Source organism: Trichosurus vulpecula, chromosome 3 (assembly GCF_011100635.1).
Source record: "Trichosurus vulpecula isolate mTriVul1 chromosome 3, mTriVul1.pri, whole genome shotgun sequence".
Taxonomy (NCBI): Eukaryota; Metazoa; Chordata; class Mammalia; order Diprotodontia; family Phalangeridae; genus Trichosurus; species Trichosurus vulpecula.
The window spans coordinates 188,307,411-188,329,230 of record NC_050575.1 but is presented as its reverse complement, the minus strand read 5'-3'; the positions used below and the strand labels follow the sequence as shown (position 1 = coordinate 188,329,230).

The window sequence follows — 21,820 nt, the reverse complement described above, 5'->3', positions numbered from 1 at the left end:
CAGGGAGAGGGGGGAGCCTCTGGAAGATAAATGTGGAATATTATTGTGCATCAAAGTGTAAAAAAAATTAGCAGAAGCATGCGATTTTTATGGTGTAGAACAGAATAAGCAGAACCAAGGATACAAGACCACGATGGCGTAAATGAACAAAATTATTAAAATGAAACTCAGCTTTTGAGTAATGAAAAAACCAATAATATTCTTGAAGAAATGAGAAGTAAACGTCGCTGCCTGAGGGTGTGTGAGGGAGGGCCCTACTAGTACAAGGCATCGCATGGGTCTCCTGACAAGATTTCTGCATTGGATTTTTAAAATACCTTTTCTGTCACAGGGTTCGATCCGGAGGGCTAACGATGTTGTTTCGTTGTGCTTTAATGAAATGGTGAGGAGTGGATGGGCTGCACGGTAGGGGATCCGGATCGGGATCTTCCTGGTTAGAGGAAATTCTCTAATCCATGGGCATGTTGTCATGGAACTATTATGCGAAGATTTATCTAGGCAAGGAAACTGTTTGAAAGGTTAATTTTAATATATGGGGAAAGGCCTCCTTCTTTACCAACAGGCACACTTTCCCGGCGGGCGGGTGCGGGGAAGGGGAGAGGCGAATGCGCGAGCGTCGGGGTGGGGTTGTCCGGGCCACCTAGGAGGCTACGGCCTCTGTACCGCGGTCCACTGTACGCTTCTGACCGCAAGAGGCCTGGACGCAAACAACAGCGAAGCCCTCATAAGACTTTGGTGGCGCGCCCGGAGATATTTAAACGGGACCAGAGCACTAAAAAGGAAAAAGGACGGAAGCCTGCTGTAGACATTTCCTGGGAGCGTTCAGTAATGGCACCCGCCCCACTATTCAACTCAGCTTTAGTGAGCGGTTGCAGTCCAACAGGGGGCGTACCTGTGCTGAGGAACCAGCGCGCAGGCGCAAGCGCAGACGCGAAGAGGAGTGAGTGGGGAAGCCCCGCCGTCTGCTCCACTTGGCTTGTTTGGGCAGCGTCGCGCTCCCTGCGGCGGTTGGGCGGGCGGTGGTGGAGTCTCTAGCTGGTGTCGCTTCGGCCATGGACGAAGACTACTTCGGGAGCGCCGCCGAGTGGGGAGAAGATGCCGACGGCGCCCAGGTAAGAGGACGCCAAGGCGGGATCATTGATAGCTCATCCCTGTCGGGTCTCCATTCTCCTCCGGTACCCGGGCCGGGCCCCGCCCCCGGCGTGCGAGCCCCGCGGCGCGGCCGAGACGCCTGGAGGCGGCCCCGGACTCGGGGCCTAGAGACCCCCTGCGGTCCTCGGGGGGGGGCGGGCAAGAGGGGGAGAGTCCAGCGGGTTTTGTGTGTAGGCCCTAATGTCTCTGTGCCCCGGGGTGTGTGTGTGTGTGTGTGTGTGTGTTTACCAACACTTGATTGCAATCTTGTAATGGCGATAACTGTCCCGCTTAAAAGAATCTTCACCGTTTTCCTGTTGGCTTCACTCGCCAATTCTCGAGTGATTATTAACAAAGCCTTCAACAAGCCGGACTAGGTCCTCCCACCTTTCCAGCTTGTTTTCTCTCTCCCCAACAGTTTTCTCCAGCCATATAACTAGATTTTCGCCCTGCATTTTCCTGCCTCTTTGCTGGATGGTGTATCACGGGCTTGGAATGTTCTCCCGTCACTGGTGGAATTGCTGGCCAACCTTTAATAAAGCCCAATCCAAATGCCCCTTTCTTCATGAATCCTTCCCTCTTCCCCAGTGGTGGCCTTTCTCTTCATCGAGTAGCACTTTGTTTACCTCTCCGCGTAACTCCGAAGGCAACTAGACAGCTCAGTCAGTACAGTGCAGGGCCTGGAGTCAGGAAAACCCGAGTACAAATCCAGCCACAGACACTTACTAGATGTGTCACTTAACCTCGGTTTGCCTTAATCAACCAGAGAAGGAAATGGCAAGAAAAACCCGTGGACGGTACGGTCCGCGGGTCACTGAACAACTAATTCACTTATGCAGTATTCTGTATGTGATGTAACCCCTTACACCAAGCTATAAGGCCCATAATGACAGGAATTGTCTCTTCTAAACATTTTTTACTCCCTCAGTGCTCTGCATAATGGGTGTTTGATATTTCAGTTGAATTCAACAAATATTTATTAAGCACCTTTATTGTCAGGCATTGCGTTAGACTCTGGGGATACAGGCACAAAAATGAAACAGCCCTTGCACACAAGGAGCTGCTATTTGTTGAATTTGTTGAAACACCTTTTCCAGTTTAGGACAGGTCTCTTCCCTGGTATGTTCCATCCTTCACACTACTTAAAGGTGAAGAGTGGATTAAAGATGATTTTGACTTGGTTTTATATTTAAGGAAGAAGGTGGTTGTATTCCTCAGAGAAGTCATAGGGTCTTACGTGTAGTAAGCTGTGTTTGATTTGAAAACAATAAAAGGGAGAGGGGAGAGGTGATTTCAGATATAATAGTCTGCCCTTTCTTTCATTGACCTGTTCATTCAGACAACCATTATTAAACCTTGAACCGATTCATAATTAGCGCACCAGTTGTATCTTATCTTTCACTAAAGTTCTACTCTAATGCCTCTTTCTAGTGTGGCTCTTGAAGGCTGTGCAAGGTGTAAAACCCTGGCTGGGCCTAGCATGATGGGCAGGTGATGGATAATTTGTAAATTTAGAGAGATTCCTACCTAGAAGTTTAGCCATGGGTTGATGAATTTCTTGACCACCGTGACTCCTGAAGACTATAGAGATGCTACTGAGGAGGAAGTACCTACACTGATAAAAATCACAGATCTTTTGAAATACACTTACTTATTGGGAAGTATGGTGGGAATTGTTATTTCACCCAGATTTTTAGCAGTAAATTCTTTTTCCACAGCACCAAGGTAAACCCAAACATGTTCTTGTCGAGGGTGTTAGTGTGCACATCCTGAGAATGGTTCTTTAAAAAAAAAAAAATGTAACTCCCAGATAAGATTGTAGAAAGGAAATTAATCACTTAATTATACTAAGGACTAACTTTTAGACCAGTGGTTAAAACTCATATTCAAGTAACTTTAGATGTGCTTTTTTAGATTGCTACTCACTCTAGATTGCTTTAAACTTTGATTTTTCTTTGTTTATTCAGAATGTACATTCTAACTTCTACCTGCTTACCCAAGGCAATTGATGGATCTCTAGCATCTTTCCTCTAAAACAGTGCTTCTTAAACTGTGGGTCTCAACCCCATAAGGGGTTACATACCTGAATGTGGGGGGCGGTGAAAAATTTGGCAATGGTAAAAGGTTTCTGAACATGCAACGACTGAAAATTAATTCAAAAATCGAATGCATGATAAATCTGAGGTGTTTTCTGGTAGCACCTTCCTGTGTTACATTGCACAACTTCACTGTAGCCTCGGTTCTGAACACTCAACAGGAGCACTTTGCACTGCACGTGCTGTCACACCACGAAAAGCCAATGAACACTGCCAGAAACACATCAGCTCATACATGAATGAGACTACTGTATGTTATGAATTACAGCATTTTTACTCTACATACAAAATCATTAAATGAATTTTGGTTTGGGATTAGGACAGAATTTCCAACAAGTTCTGAAATAGCCCTAAACATACTTCTGCCATTTGTACTACATATTTTCTCAGCATTGATGATTATAAAATCAAAATATTGATCAACTCTGAAGAAACTTTGAAGATGCTCTGCATCCTGCAGTATCAAATATTCTGGCAGGATTTAATTCTTTATGCAAAAATAAACGCGCTCATTCATCTCATTAGTATGCAATTTTGCTTTCATCTTTAATAAATGCTAAAATTATCTGTATACCAAAGAATTGTTTTAAAATAAATGTTTTTATGACTTTTTATCAGTAAATGTTTGATTTGTGTATCTATTTTATATACCTATATACCCAGGGTCACGTAAAAATTTCTTCTGAGAGTGGAAAAAGTTTAAAGTCTAAAACAGCAGTTCTCAAAATTTTTGGTCTTGAGACCCCTTTACCCTGAAAAAAATTGAAGAACTCCAAATAGCTTTTGCTTTTAGGGGTTATAGTTCTTGAATTACTGTATTAGAAATTAAAACTTCTTAGCATTATTATGAAAATAGTTTTGACCTTGTGAATACCCCGGAAAGGGTCCTGGAGACCTCCAAGGAGCCCCAAGACCATACTTTGAGAAGCATTTCTCTAAAACATGCCATTTCTCCTGAGTTCCCAAATTTCTGTTAATGGCATAGCTATAATCCCATAACCAGTGGTTGCCAACTGCTCACCACCCTAATTCAAGACTTTATCATCTCCAACGTAGGCTGTTACAGCCTCCTAAGTGATTTCTCCGCCTTCAGTCTCTTCCATAGTATAGACCATCTTTCACAGTACTTCCAGAACAATTTTCCTAATGCAAAGGTCTGATTATATTACATCTCCGCCCAGAAACCCTCAGAGACTATAATGGTCTGCCAGATAAAATGCAGCATCATTAGCCTGGCACTCAAGGTCCTTTATAATCTGTTTTCAACATACCGTTTCTGCCTTATTTCACATTGTTCTCCTTCATGTATAATATTCCAGCAAAATGGATTACCTAGCAAAAAAATAGATTCCAGCAAAATAGCCTGCCTTCTCTGCACAACTTTTCTTGGCATGCATTAATATTTTATGTGTAGATAGAAGTATAGCATTTTAGAGTCAGAAGGAACATCATTGCAACCCAGACTGGTAGGAGATGATGCTAACTACAATGTAGTAGTCATCCCACCTTTGATTGAAAACCTTGAGAGGAACCTCACTACTTGTCAAAGTAATTTGATAAAACTTTTGTTTCCTTACATGAAGCCTAAATTTACTTCTTTTCAGTTTCACCTATTGCTTCTAGTTCTGTCCTCTTAGATAAGCAGAACAAGTCTAATCCCTCTTCTACAGGATCGCCTTTCATGTATTTAAAGTCTACTGTCATGTAACCTTTCCTTCTCCAAGCTAAACATCTCAGTTTCTTTAACTGGTCCCCATATGTCACAGATTGAAAGCCCTTCATTGTCTTTGATAATTTCCAACTTATCAATGTCTTTCTTAAATTGTGGGTCTAGAACTGAAAACACATCTCAGTGTTGTCTGACAGGACAGTATACCACAGGACTATCATGGGAAACTCTGCCTTTCTTAACGTATCCCAATACTATATATATTATTTTTCTTGCCTGCTTTAACATAGCATTGACTCCTTTTTAAATTTGGAATTCTCTAAAGCCCATAGCTCTTTTTTAGATGAAGTGTTTTTTCCCCATCCTGTATTTAAAGGATCAGTGTCTTAAATCCAAGGGTAAGACTTTACATATATTCCTATTAAATTTCATCATGGGACAGCTAGATGGCACAGTGCACTGGCCTTGGAGGCAGGAGGACCTGAGTTCAAATCCGGCCTCAGACACTTGACACTCTTACTAGCTGTGTGACCTTGGGCAAGTCACTTAACCCCAATTGCCCTGCCTTCTCCCCTGCAAAAAAAAAAAAATTCATCATGTTAGAATTGACTCAGTTTTGTAGCCTGTCTAGATTCTTTTGTTTCCTGACTGTCATCAATATAAAACTATCCTCCTAATTTTATATCATCCTCAAATCTGATAAATTCATCATCTTTGTCTCTATGCAAACCATTTAAGTGATCCAGGGTCATGCACAGTCCCTAAGGTACTCTACTGGAGAGCCACCTCCATTTTGTCATAGAATCATTAGGATTCTATTCTTTGAATGTGCCTATTGAGCTAGTTACAAATCCATTTAATTGCCCTGTCTGTAACTGCAGAAGATATTTTTTCTAGTACTTAACTAAAATCTAGGCAAACTATATCTACCACATTCCCTCACCTATTATCTTAGTAACCCTTCAAAAAAAGGAAATAGGATTTGTCTCATGTGGTTGTTCTATGCTGGTTTTCTGTTCTCCGCCCTCATGTAGGTATTCAGTGACTATCAATAATTCGGTCTAGGATTTTGACAGGAATTGAAATCGAGGTCACTGATCAGTATTTTGCAGATTACATTCTCTTTGCTTTAAAATGGGACATGCACCCTTCTCCAGTCTCATAGTACCTTTCCTGTTGTCCAGGGTTTTTGATATATCACTGACCTGACCATGGTTTAGCACTCATAGCTGTCATCTCTTTGATTATCCAAAGGTATAGTTCATTTGGGCCAGATGGCTTGAATTCATCAATTAAAAAATTGCTTCTCCCTTTGCCTTAACCTAAATGCTCTCCATCCTTTGATTTTTGGTTTCATTGGAGGAGGAGGAGGAGGAGGATGATATTGCCTTAAGATTTGCAAAGGGATATATATCCTCCTTTAATCCTTACCTGTGAGGTAGTTGCAATTATTCCCATTTTACATATGAGGAACTAAGACTGAGAGAGGGTTAATGACTGGCCCATAGTCACACAGAAAACAAGTATCTGAGGCAATATTCGAACTCAAGTCTTCCTGACTCCCAAGTATATTACTACCTATACTACAAGTATATTGACCTACCTTTACATATCCTATTTTTGTTTCTTTTCTATAAAGTGTTGCATTCCAGAGCCTCATCCTCCCAAGTTTTAGTGATGTCTGTGGAGTTAAAATTGTGTTTTTGTATCAGTTCGTCTTGCTTGTTGTTTAAACTTTAGCTTCTTTTGTTGGATTTTATTTCCTATGAGTTGAGACAGTGTCTCCCTCCCTAAGTTTTTTTAGTTTAAAGCTTTATTTTGTAATATATGTGTGTATATGTGTACGTATATATGTATTATAAGGATTTATCTCCCACCGCCACTCCCGAACAGTTTGTTTTTTCAAATCCTCATAACAAATCTGTATAGCTCAGCAAACAGATTCTCAAATTGGCCCCATCCAAAAGTGGATGTTTCATTCTTCATTTTAAGTGCATCACTTCTCTAGGACAGGGCTTCTTAAACTTTTTCCACTCAAAACCCCTTCAGCACTTCTTAAATCAAACTGTGTCTACTCGACTCAGTTTAAGAAGCAGTGCCCTAGAAGGAGGTTGGTGACATGTTTCTTCTTTAGTCCTCAAGTTCATCATTGTATCGATCAGAGTTCTAAAGTCTTTCAAAGTTCATTTTCTTTATCATATTGTCATTGTATTAATTTTTCTAGTTCTGCTTACTTCATTCTGTATCTTTTATTAGAGGTATTCCCAAAGCTATCCATTTTGTCTTTTTTTATAGCACAGTAATACTCCAGTATAATCATAATTTGTATAACCATTCCCAAATAGGTGGGCACCCCCACCACCCCCCCCTTCCAGTTTTCAGCTATGATGAATAAAGCTGCTAAAAAAATTTGTTTATCCTTCTTTTTTAATCTCTTCGGGGTATGGCTTTGTCACAGAGTATTGAACAGGTTAGTAATTTTTTGTAATAGTTCCAAATTGCTTTCTAGAGTAGCTGAATCATCACAGCATCACCAACAATAGATTAGATATAGAACATTTATTAATGGCTTGCATTTAAGGCCTTCTGTCAGAGTTTTAATTCATTCAACAAGCATTTATTAATGAAAGCACTGTTTAAAGATACAGAGATAAAAGCAGAATGGTCCTGTCCTCTCAAGAAGGGGGAGCAGGGGGAAGGGAGCGGCAATGAGAATATTTTATGCAGTGACTACAGCATTGAAAAGAAAAAGCAACCTAGACTTGACTTTGATCAGTGCAGTTACCACACAAGAGGGCCTGCAGAGAGCCAGGCATGCTTCCCACCTCTTGACAGAAGGATGTTAGTCTCTGGTCACAAAATGAGACACATTTTTTAACATGGCTGATGTGGGTGTTTGTATTGCTTGACTACACTTACTTGTTCAGTGTGAGGGAACAGGCAGTAGTGAAAGCAGTGGCACAGGAAAGAAAAGAACATTGATGAAATATTTTTTAATGCGCAGAATAAAACAAAAGGCAGTTCAGAACAAAAGACAAGTGAAGCAGCTTTGGAACTGATATGCCAGATTTGTTATATAGTTTTTTAAAAAGCTGTACATAATAGAGATTCACTTTTCCATGCAGTTCTCTTTTTCTGTTCAATATATGAAAATACTATTTGCTATTTGTTAAAGTTCAGAATAATAAAAAATTTAAAGTAAAAAAAAATATGACAGAGACATGAACAAGCATGCTTTTAGGGAGTAGAAAAGGAGCCAAAGATGGGGAGATTGGATGTTAAATGGAGCATGATTACTGTGGCAGGCTGCCAGAGGAATAGGATAGTAGAGGGATTGCCCCTGGCAAGGAGAACTGTCACCTGCCACCTCTTTATCAGATACTAGAGAAAAGGAGGAAAGGTTGGGGAATATCAAAAGATTTTGATATGTAGAAAAGGAAGCTCATGACAGATGAGCTCCGTTCTCTCAATAAAGTACCAAGTAAGGGATAGTTTTTGTGAAGTTTTAGGAGAAAAGATGTTTGACATCAACTGTGGAAAGATAAAGATTCACTTGGGGAAGAGTAAATGGATTACTTTGCTACTGTGAGGGCCCGACTAAGTTTAAAATAACAAATACGGTCAGCATAGTTGTATGACTTCCTTCAACATTATTTAGCAATGAATAAGATCAGAGAAATTGAATAGTAAGAATAATCTAGGTCCGGAGTTTGGCAAATTATATGAGTGCTCAAGGGAAATGAAGGTAAGAGGTTCCAGGAAGAGGACACTGTATTGTTGAATCCATTAACTACAAGGTCATGATAGGGAAAGGAGGAGGAGAGTCAAGTCACAACAGGTACGATGGCCTGGGAGAGTTCCAATGGACCGGGTATAGGAGGTCACATTAAAGATGAAAATCAGTTTTAAAGGTGTGAAGAACAGAAAGAGTTAGAAGGGGTAAGAGGTTTCAATCAAATAAAATAATTTAAGAATTCTTGGTCACAGAAAGAGAACACGTACAGATAGGAGAGAAATGGTTATTAAATAACAGATTATTGGGGAGATCCAGGATTTTCTCCCTTTCTATCTCCTCAATCTCTACTTGGTCAAGTCAGCATTTGAAGAACATTGCTGATAATGAGATTGGATTAACTTTCTCCTCAATCTTGTTCAGATCCCATCCAAATGGTATTCTACTCTGTCTTGTGTGGGGGGAGGTCCTTTGTCTTAGATTGTCTGAGGCTGGGGAACAAGAATGATCAGAGTCACATCCCCCAGCCCCTCATTAGGATAGGTCTACCTCTCATTATAATAGCCATTTTTCTCATTAATTGTTAACCAGTCAGAGTTGATTGCCACCTTCAGGAACAGCCACTCTTCCAAGGGCATACGAGCATTGAGTAGGTTCCATGAGGGGTCTTTGGCATTCAAGAATGCCACTTACCCTTTTATTAGTTGTATGCTAGCATAATTAATAAAGCGATTAATTACCCAGAAACTATGTCTCTTGAACCTTTTTTATACATTACATATAATAGTGAGATCCGGAGTATAACCATCCCTGTTTGTAGCTGAGGGGGAGAGAAGGTATATAGTTCATAGAGTTTAGGAGGTTTGATGAATTACTAAGCCGAGGATGTTTGTGGGGATATCAGCATGTATATTGAAGCCCTTCAAACATAAGGGCAGATATTTTGGTGGAGAGGAAAACTATCCCTGAAATCCTGGAATGAGGTGAAGCTTGAGCCTCTTAAAAGAGCCTTATCATTTTTTCTATCTATTGAAATACTTTTCCTTCAAGGACCAGTTCATATGCCATATCATTCATGACTTCTGCTTAGACTTCCTATTCCTACCCCAAAGTGATTACTTTCTTCTTAAACTTCTCCATCCTAACCCTGCACCTCTTCTATGCAATTAATCATTTTCACACTTAAAAATTGTTAGTTATTTCTGTATTTGTGTTATTCCCCTACCAGATTATAAGCTTCTGGAGAGCTGGGATTGTTACTTATTATATCTGTATTTTTAGAGTCTAGCACAGTGCCTTGTATGTGTAGTGGATGCTTAATAAGTATTTATTGAATAGTTAATTATTCAATCCATCTTACTTTAAGGCCCACCCTTAAAGCCTCCCCTGACTGTTAACATTTTTTATTAAAATCACACTTCTCAAAATTTTGCAGTCAGGAACATGACTTTTGCAACACTAAGGTGAAAATAGAAAATGGCATATAATAAGATTTGCAAACATGGATGGTTTGTCTCTCCAACTAAATTGCAAGCCTATGGATGGCATATCATTTTCGTAAATCAAGGGCAACACCCAGAAGAGTTCTTGGGTACATTTCAGGTAATCGGTGAAAAATTTTTGTTTGATTAGCCTTTAAAGTTTCTAAAGTTTCTTTTCACTTTTTAAGTCTTTATATGTCCCTCTTTTTGGAAAGATGACAAGTCTGATCTATTAAATGTTTTCAATAGTAGAAAAAGAGATATTTATGATCTAAAAAGTTTAAATTCCATCTGACTGTGGATTTAATAATAGCAGGATGATGATTATGGAGAAGGAGAAGATGATGCAGAAGTCCAACAAGAATGTTTACACAAATTTTCCACCCGGGATTATATAATGGAACCCTCCATATTCAATACACTCAAAAGGTAAAAGGAAAAGGTTATGATTTGCATTGGGAAGCAGAGAGGGGGATATCTTAGAAATACAATCATTTTGAATCATGGGATCACAGGATTTAGAGCCGAACAGGACTTTAGAGGGTTATTTATCCCAATCTCTTTATCATATAGGTGAGGAATTGTCGTTTTTCAATTGTGTCTAACTCTTTGTGACCTCATTTGGAATTTTCTTGGCAAAGATACTGTAGTGGCTTGTCATTTCCATTTCATTTTACAGATGAGAAAACTGAGGCAACCAGGGTTAAGTGATTTGCCCAAGGTTACTAGGCTAGAATGTGTCTGAGGCCAGATTGAACTCTGGAAGATGGGTCTTCCAGAGTCCAAGTCTGGCACTCTTTGCATTAAGGTGCCACCTAGCTACCCACAGATGAAGGAACTGAGGCCCAAAGAGTTAGTAAAAAGAGTTACCCAAGGTCATTAAGATAGCCTAGCTGCATCTTCTTCCTGTTAGCTTTTTTGCATTACTTATAATGTAATTGACCATTTTTCAAACCTTCCAGGTATTTTCAGGCAGGAGGATCTCCAGAGAATGTAATCCAGCTTTTATCAGAGAACTATACAGCCGTGGCCCAGACTGTAAACCTTTTGGCTGAGTGGCTCATTCAGACAGGTACGTAAGGGAATGGAAGAATGGGTCTAAACTGACTAGGCTTGTTTGTTGGTTTTTCTTTAGAAAACAGAATTGCAAGTTCATGTATTGCTGATAATTACAGAAAGAAATACACCCCTTTTAACTTTGGGGATTTTGAGGCTTATATAAGTAAGAAGTAAATTTTTTTATCTCTTTTAGTTTGATATTTATCTTTGATTTGACAGCTGAGGTTTCCTGACAGCCTGTAAACCAGATTATCATTGAATTTTACTATGTTGTAGAATTATGGAGGCTATGTAGAGCATATTTTATTTAAAATTAAAAAAACAAGACACGAAACAGTGTAAATAAGAAGAAAAGGAGTCAAGTGTCAAAGCCATTCTCAAAACCCATGTACCCACAGGATACAATCCCCTACACTTCCAATGGATTTATAACCAAATTATTCCTCAGTCTCTCTAACTTCCTAACATAACAGAAGACAGGACAAAATCACTTAGATCACAAGCCCAGTTGTATTGTCTGTTACTTAGAATTTCTTTACTGAGAATTTTGCCTCAGTTTGGATATGATCAGATACTACCTATCAGCAGTTCAATTCAACAGCCATTTCCTAAGCACTTTGAGCACTGGATAAGAAGAGATTGAAAATGAGAAAATGATCTTGGGATGAAGCTCCCGGAAGAGAAGGTGAAGAAGAGATTCAAGAAAACAAATGGAGGGTTTGGCTTGAGGAAGGAGAAGTTCAGGGTCTTTTCCCAAGACAGGAGCAAGTGACAAGAGAATAAGTGGGGATGAAGAGGAATTTTAAGGTATGGATTAGGGAAGAAGCAGAAGCCCATAACAGACTATTTTCTCAGTAAAGTAGAAAGGTAAGGAAGGCCCCCTACAGAGCAGGAGGAAAGGGCGACAGCAGAATTGTTTGGAGGAGAGAAGAACAGGTTTGGAATAGCTGCTGACTCTGCATAGTCAATTGGGCACAGTTAAGGGGTGATAACATTAATTTCTACTGAACCCATAGAGCATGGTTGTATGACTTTACAGCAGGGTTTGGCAGCTCCTAATTAAAAACAGGGAAGGACAGTGGTAGAAGTTATCTAGAGTTGAGTTTAGCAAGGTGTGACTGGCACTGAGCAGGAAAAAGAAGGGTGAGGGATTCAAAGGGAGCTAACCAGAGGGTCAAGACTGAGAGGAGGCAGTGAGGGCAGAGCAAGGGTGATGAGCATGGAGGAGTAGGTGAGGGTAGATCATGTTGAGGATGGAGAATAGGTTTGAGAGATATAAGGCAAAGGGAGAGTATTGACAAGTAGGTGAAGTTTTGGACCATAAAGAAAGAATAGTTATGATCAAGGCTCTCCTTGTGTGTGGCTAATGGGAGCAGAAGAGACTAATGAACTGAGAAGGCCAGGATGTTTGAGGGGGACATCAGCACATTATTGAAGTCCCTGAGAATGACGGGGACCATGTTTGGGACAGAGAGAATAACTGTGTGTCACCCCTTGAGAAGGGAGGAAACCAGTAAATGACTGTGATAAGGATTTGGACTGGGTGATAAAAGGGGATGGAATGAATCTGAAAAAGAGAAGTTACTGAGTAGTGACAGCAAAAGGAAAGTTTGGAGGTGGGAATGGGGAACAAGGTGTGCCTACTTGTTCTCTTGGCTGGTGGGGGTGGGCATAAGGGAAGAGCAGCCAACACTAGAGATGAGGGCCAGCTTCTGGGGAGAGCCAGGTTTCTTTGAATGTGAAATAATCTTGGATAAAATTAGTTTATTAATGATAGAGTGGGGATTGCTGTTCCTTAGTGGAACACATGGAGTAGAGGAGGACATGTACTCTGGAGGGACAGAGCTGAGATAGCTGGAGGTGACAGGGTAATGAGAGTTCACAGGGGAAGAATAAATTTGCTTCAGCAGTTATTGCCTCTGAATTGCAGAGATAAAATGAGCAGAAACTGGGAACTTGCCCATAATACTATCTGATAAATGACTAATTGATAGGGTCTCCTACCTTTTAGTGTTCTTTCATGACTGAGCACAGGGTCAGTGTGTGCTCTCATTGCCCCTGACTCCTGTGAGCCCAGGGTCTCTTAAAATTCTGAGATGTACACAGAGTAGAAAGAATGAAGTGATGATAAAGGCATCTGGGGGTGGGGTTGGGCTCATGCTTGAGGTCCATCCTGAAACTATATTCCAAGAGGAGTGAAGCATATACCAAAGAGATACAGTGCAGGCAGTCAGCTCCTGGTAAGTGTATGTCCAGAAGCAAAGTCCTAGTATTCTTCTCTACACATCCGCTTCCCCCAGTAGCTTTGGTGCACTGAGCCTTTTGATTTATGTTGACTTAAAGTCCCCCTTAGAATAGAGCCTGTGTCATACCATCCTGGCACCTGGAGATGACAGTGAAACTCCTTCAGAGTCAGCCTTCATACTGTCCTTTCAGCTTACAGGAGAGAAGAGGGATCCTGCATTCTTTCGTGCTTCCCATTTGGTGTGCAAATCAAAATTCTGCTATTAGCTAAATATTAATAATTATACTAATATTTGTATTGCTCTTTAAGGCTAACAAAGTGCTTTAAGTGCTTATAAAGCGAAGTTGGTTAGTACAGGTAGTATTATCCCTTTTTACAGATGAGGAAATGGGCTTTGAGAAGTTGTGACTTGCTTACTGTCTCACTGTGACCTGGTGAGGCAGGATTTCAACCCAAGTATCTTGACTCCCAGATACAACACTATATACTAAATGACTTACTAGTTGAATGAAAATTTTTTTATGAACAAGTCTGTAGGTAATCATAAGGTTGCTTTTTTCTGTCTAATTATCTTCTAATTCTTTTAAGGTGTTGAGCCAGTTCAGGTTCAGGAAACTGTGGAAAATCATTTGAAGAGTTTATTGATCAAACATTTTGACCCTCGAAAAGCCGATTCTATCTTTACTGAAGAAGGTGAGGTAAGGATGATCTCTTTTCCCCTGGAAATTCTCATATTGCTTTGCCTGATCTTTTCTCGAATGCAAATTTGTTCACACACAAGCTCTGATCACATATATAACTCCCACATCCCTTGCTGTAAAACTCGTTATGTTCTGATTCTGTTGAGTTGAACCTTCCACAGTGTGGTAGAATAAAAAGGGTGAGAAACTGGGTTCTAGTCCCAGCTCTCCTCTTAAATATTAGTCTCTGGGCCTTAATTTTTTCACATATAAAATGAGGGATTTGTATTGGACCTTGGAAGAAACCTCAGTATGTTATATGTGATTGACATCCTTAGGTTGCCTTTTTTTTTTTTTTTGGGCAGACCCCAGCATGGCTAGAACAGATGATTGCACATACTACCTGGAGGGATCTGTTTTACAAATTAGCTGAAGCACATCCAGACTGTCTTATGCTTAATTTTACTGTTAAGGTAAGTTGAAGAAGAGTTAATTGGGTAGGTGGATGAGTGGGGGGGGCAGGGAGAATAAGCATTTTTATAGTACTTACTATGTGCCAGGCACTGTGCTAAGCTATTCTGACCATTATCATCTCATTTGATCCTCACAACAGTGCTTCAAGGTAAGTGATATTATCATCTCCATTTTACAGTTAAGGAAACTGAGGCAAATAGAATGTAAGTGATTTGCCCAGGTCACACAGATAAGTGTCTGAAGCCAGATTTGAATTCAGTTCTTCCTGACTTCATTGTTTCATCCACTATTCTACCAGTTGTGTCTAGTGTTCTGAAGAAACACAATGTGAATATTTTCCCTACTTAGAAATATTTTTATTTATGTTAAATTTCCAGTCAGTATTCATACTTGATTTCTTACAGAGATTAAACTCTGAGATGGGAAGGATGAAGCATGGTTATTATATTCATAAGGTTTTTTGGTTCTTTGGGGGTTTTTTAAATCCGTGTTTTCAGGGATATCCATATTTCCCTCATCTCTAAAAATGGCATTAATACCACCCACCCTGCCAACTCTCTAGGGTTGCTGTAATTATAAAATGAGATAAATGAAAGGACTTTGAAGATTATAAAATGCCGTAGGTATTTTGTTAAGCATGTGTTTGGTTTTTTAAAATCTGGGGTTTTTTTTTTAGCATAGTAGGAAATTATTCATATTGACCAAAGGTCCCCTAATTTTTAAGAACCATCTTAGCTTTAAAATTCTATAAGTCTCTCACCTTGTAACATTCCTTTTGTTGTTTTATTGAACTATTTAATTTAATTATGTCCTGCCTAGACTAGACTGATCTCCTTGAGGACAGAAACAGTGTCACGATTTTTAACATCCCCTTTAATCTTATGATTGCTTGTTCAGTCCTATTTATTTAATGACTCGGAATTGTAGAGGTAGATGTAACCTTAGAGGTCATCTAGTCAGTCAGACATTTTATAGATGAGGAAACTGGGGTCTAGAATGGTAGTCTCACTTGACTGGGGCCACAACACCAAGAACCAGAATTAGAACCCAGGTTTCCTCACTCTGGTGTACTTTTTCTGTTGCACCACATTTTCCAAGAGCCAGTTTTCTATGAAATAACTGCAATGTGCTGAAAATTTTTATCTTTATTCATTTTTGCATTGTAGCTCATCTCTGATGCAGGATATCAAGGAGAGATAACTAGTGTATCCACAGCTTGCCAGCAATTAGAAGTCTTTTCTCGAGTGCTCCGTACTTCACTGGCCACAATTTTAGATGGAGGAGAAGAAAACCTTGAAAAAAATCTCCCTGAGTTTGCTGTAAGTTCTGGTTTAAGGTGGGGGGAAGAATTGAAATATTATGGCCCATGTGTCTTAAAACTTTCAAAATAACCCATTACATAACTATAAATCAAAAAAATTGTGGCAGATATTGCTATTAGCATAGCCAGAATAGATGCTGGATACTTTTATTTCCTTGTCTCACCTTTTCTGTTTATATTATTTGCACCTTAAAAAAATGTTTTTATTATGAACATTTCTTTATACAAAGAATAAAACAAGAACATGAACTCTTAAATATTAAGTAGTTTGTTATTTTAAAGTATGTATTAAATTTTATCTGATAGTACCAATGTGACCTGCTTATCTGTGTATTCTGCTCTTTTCAATGTGTTTTTTTAAATGTTTCACTAATACTGCTTTCTTTTTTTTTTGTATCATTATCACTACCTCCCTACTTTACCACCTCCCCAGATCTCCTCTCCCAACTCTCCAGCTTCCTCACCCCCCAAAAAATAAAAGCCCTCCCTTGTAACAAATAAATATAGCTAAGCAAAACAAACTCACACACTGTCCATTAGACTGTGAGCTCCTTAAGAGCAGGGACTGTCTTTTTCCTTTTTTTGTATCCCCAGGTGCTTAGCACAGTGCCTGACACTTAATAGGTGTTTATTAACTGACTGATTTTGGACTAAAATGTCTCATTCTGATATGTTTTTCTTACATAATCTTCATTTCTCAGTATATCCTTTCCATGACTGTCTTCCCTCCACAGTAAGTCTTCCCTTGTAGCTGAGATTTTTTTTTTAAGTTCAGCAAAATCAGTCAACACACTGAGCAGGTCTACTAGTGTATGCAGCATTCCATATTTGTAGATTGAGGAGAGAGGTGCATTTTCTTAACTCATCTCTAGGGCTTAGCTTGGTCATGATAATTACACAGCATTCAATTTCTATCTTTTTTTCTGTATACATTGTTGTAGTGTAGTGTAAATTTATTTTTATATTTTTTTCCTAGTACAGCTTACTTCATTCTGTATCGGTTCATGTAAGTCTTCCCATGTTTCTCTGAATTCTTATTTGTCACTTATAGCATTATAATTTTCCTCTACATTTATGTACCACAATTTATTTAGCCATTTGCCAATCAGTGGATACAAACTTTGTTTCTAATCCTTTGCTATCACATAAAGTGCTGCTGTGAATATTTTGGTGCATATGTGGCCTTTCTCTTTAGTAGTGGAATATATGAGTTAAAGGGTATGGTCATTTTATCTTTTCCACTTGGAATATTTCAGAAAATGCTGTGCCATGGAGAGCACACTTACCTCTTTGCTCAGTCAATGATGTCCATATTAGCCCAAGAAGAACAAGGAGGGTCTGCTGTGCGTAGAATTGCTCAAGAAGTTCAACGATTTGCTCATGAGAAGTAAGACCAGATATGTCTCTCATGTTTACTGATCCTGTCCCATCACCAAAATTCTCCCTTATAAGATCTTTTCATGACTTTGAACTAGCAAACAAAACCTTTTCTTTCTATAACTAAATCTCTAAGTTCCCTTAGAATTCTCCTAAAAAGAGCAATCCTCAGTTCAGGTCCCACCTCTAAAGATCCCCCCAATGGTGGCTGCATGAGTAGAGAAAGAGGGTTAGAAGTAAGATATGTTGTGAAGTTAGGAACAGATAGTTTTGGCACTTGACTGGATATGTAGGCTGAGAATGATAGTGCTCAGGTTACAAATCTAGAAGCCTGGTGGAACAGTTGTGTCTTCAGCAGAAATAGGGAAGTTTGCAAGAGGGGGAAGGGATTGGGGAAAAAGATGAATTCAGTTTTGGACACATGAGTTTAAGATGTTTGGACTTAGGGTCATCTGCATATAGATAATAAACTCATAGGAGATAATTAAGTTATTGAGCGAGGGCAGAGGGAGAAGATGGGCCTTGGGGAATATTCATCCACTATTGTGGATCAGGATATAGATGATTAATCAGCAAAAGAGCCTGAGAAGTGGTCAGGTCAGGAGACCAGGAGGTTCTTATGAAAACCAAGAGAAGACAGAGCAGCAGGCAGTAATGTCAGATGCTGCAGGGAGGTCATGAGGACTGAGCAGAAACCATCAGATCTGGCAACTCTGCAGAGAACACTGAGCAGAGTTCGGAAACCATATTACAAAGTGCTGTCTAAGGAGCAAATAAGAGGTGGAAGAAATTGTTGGCTTTTTCTAGGAATTTGGATTAGAAAGGGCCAGATAATACAGGATGGTAGCTTGAGGGAATGGTTGGGTCTTCTTTAACGATGTAGGAGACTTTTGTCATGTTTGAAGACACAGAAAGGGACAGGGAGAGACTGGAAATTGAGAGGGGTGAGGATGATTGAAGGGGCAGTTTGCTGAAGAAGAAATTGCAGAATTGGCCTTGAGGAGAAGGACCATTTCATCGGATGCTGCAGTAAAAGAAGTGAGTGGGAAATGTCAAGAAGAGGAGGGCAAGCTCATGGCTAATGACTTTCATTTTCTCCTAAAATGGTGATGTCCTCAGCTGAGAGAATATGAGGAAAGGAAAGTGTAGGAGGCTTGAGGAGAGAAGTTTGGGGTAGTTTCTGTGGGAGTGAGAAAGGGAATACAAGGGAGGAGTGAAAGGATTGCCTCAGCGTAGTGAAGGCCCGGTTGCAGTTAGCTACCATGACTGCCCCTCTGTCTCCTACACCCTTCTGCCTCTAAATCAGATATTAATTTGCTAGCAAACTAACCTTCCAACATCAAAAATGCAAACATTAGTACAACTCAACATGCAGATACATTAAGTAGAAAAAGGTCATTTTTAACAATGGACTTGGAGGATTTTCTTTCTTTTTCTAAATCAAGAGGCCATGACGCAAGTCAGATCACACTTGCATTGGGCACAGCTGCTTCGTACCCCAGGGCTTGTCAGGCCCTTGGTGCCATGTTATCAAAAGGAGCTCTGAATCCTGCTGATATCACAGTCCTATTTAAGATGTTTACAAGCATGGATCCACCTCCTGTTGAACTGGTAAGTTTCTATTCTACTTTTGCATTATAAAGAATAACACCCATAAAATTTCCCCATTTGCTTATATGGTGAGTGAATGAAATAAAAACAATTTCTTTAGCTTTAAGGCAAAGTATTCACTAATAACTCATTGTTGTGAAAGTGAGCATAAATATGATTTATTTTGTTATCACTATCAGACCTAGAGGCTCTTCTCTACAAGGCCCGATGCTAAGCTTTGGATATTAATACCGTTATTTAATGTTTGCCCTTTTAGATACGGGTACCAGCTTTCTTGGACCTATTTATGCAGTCACTCTTTAAACCAGGTGCCAAAATCAATCAAGACCATAAACACAAGTACATCCACATATTGGCTTATGCAGCTAGTGTGGTAGAGACCTGGAAAAAGGTAACCTTGGGATTTTGAGACTGTAACACAATTGTTTGAACCTGTTGGTTGGTGATCTTTTGAAACTAGTGAGCCCAAGCTTAATGAAGTATTTTTCTGGTAACAAAAAAAAATGTACCTTTTATACAAAAATGCTTAGGTAGTTAACAACTTAATAAAAATCCTCTTTAAAACCTGGCCCTTCTCTACATCTTGTACTTTACTACTTTTCAGATACTCTACCACCGGTCTGCTTACTGTTCCACTTGACATGCCATCCCCTGCCTTTTTATTGAGGGTCCCCCATGTTTGGAGCATTCTTACTCCTCTCTGCCTCTTGGATTCCTTCAAGCCTCAACTCAGATCCTATTTTCAATAAGAGGCTTTTCCTGAACACCAGCTTCCTCCCACTTCCCCTCCTTCCTTCCCTCTGAGATTATCCCTTATTTACCATGTACGTATCCTGTGCCCTCCATTAAAATGTGAGCTTCTTGAGGGACAGATGTGTTGTTTATATTCTCAGCACTTAACTCAGTGCCTGGCACATAAAATGCTTGTTCACTCGTTGTAAATAGTTTATTTCTGAAAACTATTATGCTGTATTCAAAAACCAGTCATGCAGACATTTGTTACATTTTCAGAACAAGAGAGTGAGCATCAATAAAGATGAGTTGAAGTCAACTTCTAAAGCTGTTGAAACTGTTCACAACTTATGTTGCAATGAGAACAAAGGTGCCTCTGAATTAGTGGCCGAGCTGAGTACGCTTTATCAGTGCATCAGGTAAGCAAAAGCCAAGTTTTCCCATCTTTAATCTTCATGATTGGCACTTTAGATGTTCTATTTAAAAAGCTAGAAAAATGACAGAATCTTTAAGTGAATCCTAGTCATTTATCTGTAGCTAAATTGCATGAACACACAAGAAAGCCATTATTGCCTTAAGCAGACCATGCATCCATAAAGGAAGAACCTGGGAGTTTTACTTCTAAAAACATAGGCTACTTTCAAAGATCAGTAATCCAGGAGTCATAGGTATACCATTTCATATTGCCAACTAGCCTCATAAGCCTTAGGAATTTTGGCTTAGTGTATGGATGGCTCTTTGAAGGTGGTTTATTTTGCAGATTTCCAGTGGTGGCAATGGGTGTACTCAAGTGGGTGGATTGGACAGTGTCAGAACCACGATATTTCCAGCTCCAGACTGATCATACACCGGTGCATTTGGCCTTACTAGATGAGGTAAGGCTTAACAGCATAATGCGGGGTTATGTTTGTGTGAGTTGGGTTGTCCTTATACATACATCCAAAGATCCATTGGACATCATTCACCGAGTAGTGTTAATTACAACTATCCTCTCGGTGTGAAGAAATTCAGTAGACCTAAAAAGTATCCTTGGTCTGATTCAACAGCTATTAACAGTGACAGTTACTTTCTTACACTTACAGTAAATGTTTTTTGGCCATAGATTAGCACCTGCCACCAGCTCCTCCATCCCCAAGTCTTGCAATTGTTGGTTAAACTGTTTGAGACAGAGCATTCCCAACTGGATGTGATGGAACAGGTAAAGGGGCCTTTCAAGAAATTGAAAATAGGAATTTTGAATATAGTATTGTTTTAAAATAGCTTTTCTTTAACCTCCACCCTTTTTCCCCCAAGCTTGAACTGAAGAAAACACTGTTGGACAGAATGGTTCATCTGCTGAGTCGGGGTTACGTACTGCCTGTTGTCAGTTATATCCGAAAGTGTTTGGAAAAGTTGGACACTGACATCTCCCTCATTCGCTATTTTGTTACCGAGGTCAGAAATGCTCCCTTTTGGTAACACTGACACTAACACAGCTGTGGTTCACTTTGTAACTAAATTCTGAATGTGGGTATTTAGGAATTCATCTTGAGAGAAAAGACTGTGGAGGTCAGAGGGAGACTAAGTGGCCAGGAGCAATGCTCAGGCTTCTCTACTCTTTATAGGTCTTGGATGTGATTGCTCCGCCTTACACTTCCGACTTTGTGCAGCTCTTTCTTCCCATTCTAGAGAATGACAGCATTGCAGGTACCATTAAAACAGAAGGAGAACATGATCCTGTGACAGAGTTCATAGGTAAGTGTAAAAAGACTTCTGATTTGTGGCCTTTTAAAACAACTGGTCTCATTTTTAACCCATCCTATAATCTTTATTTAAGCCCACTGCAAGTCTAACTTCATTATGGTTAACTGAATCAGAGTCTAAGGAAGACATTTCCAGATGGAATCATCCCCTACAGAAGCTGCAAGAACAGTCTCAGAAGGACTATGACCATGGCTGTGTGAAAAGACTTTTTTTTACTGACCCTATGGGTTATTTTAAACATGTGGAATATCCATCTAAAGTTGTCAAATAAAATTTGAAACATATAATAATTGGATTGTTACTTTCCAGTTTAGTAGTCTGTTAAATTGTATTTTGTTCCCACACAAGGTGAGGCAGTAATAATAAATAATATTATTTACACGTCAATAAATAAATATGTCACTTGAACTGCCCTCCTAGTAGTCCTATCATGTTTCTTTTTTACTCAAGATACCATATTGAACAGGT

The 21,820-nt window shown here is 39.6% G+C and overlaps 1 protein-coding gene across 2 annotated transcripts; it reads left to right on the top strand.

Annotated features, from left to right (window-relative positions):
* The first annotated feature begins 618 nt into the window (after nucleotides 1-618).
* On the top strand, nucleotides 619-21,764 carry NELFCD (negative elongation factor complex member C/D). Of its 2 annotated transcripts, none has more exons than XM_036749386.1 (15): nucleotides 619-1,112; nucleotides 10,424-10,539; nucleotides 11,073-11,182; nucleotides 14,003-14,112; nucleotides 14,460-14,567; nucleotides 15,735-15,887; nucleotides 17,146-17,276; nucleotides 18,712-18,877; nucleotides 19,134-19,268; nucleotides 19,889-20,028; nucleotides 20,370-20,484; nucleotides 20,712-20,807; nucleotides 20,903-21,043; nucleotides 21,214-21,343; nucleotides 21,426-21,764. In XM_036749386.1, exons 1-15 carry the CDS (start codon nucleotides 1,053-1,055, stop codon nucleotides 21,458-21,460), a joined length of 1,746 nt encoding a protein of 581 aa, XP_036605281.1. In that variant the 5' UTR covers nucleotides 619-1,052; the 3' UTR covers nucleotides 21,461-21,764. The 2 variants fall into 2 exon arrangements, with proteins under 2 accessions (XP_036605281.1, XP_036605282.1); XM_036749387.1 differs by having other exon boundaries at nucleotides 940-1,112; nucleotides 10,427-10,539.
* Nucleotides 21,765-21,820: the final 56 nt, after the last annotated feature.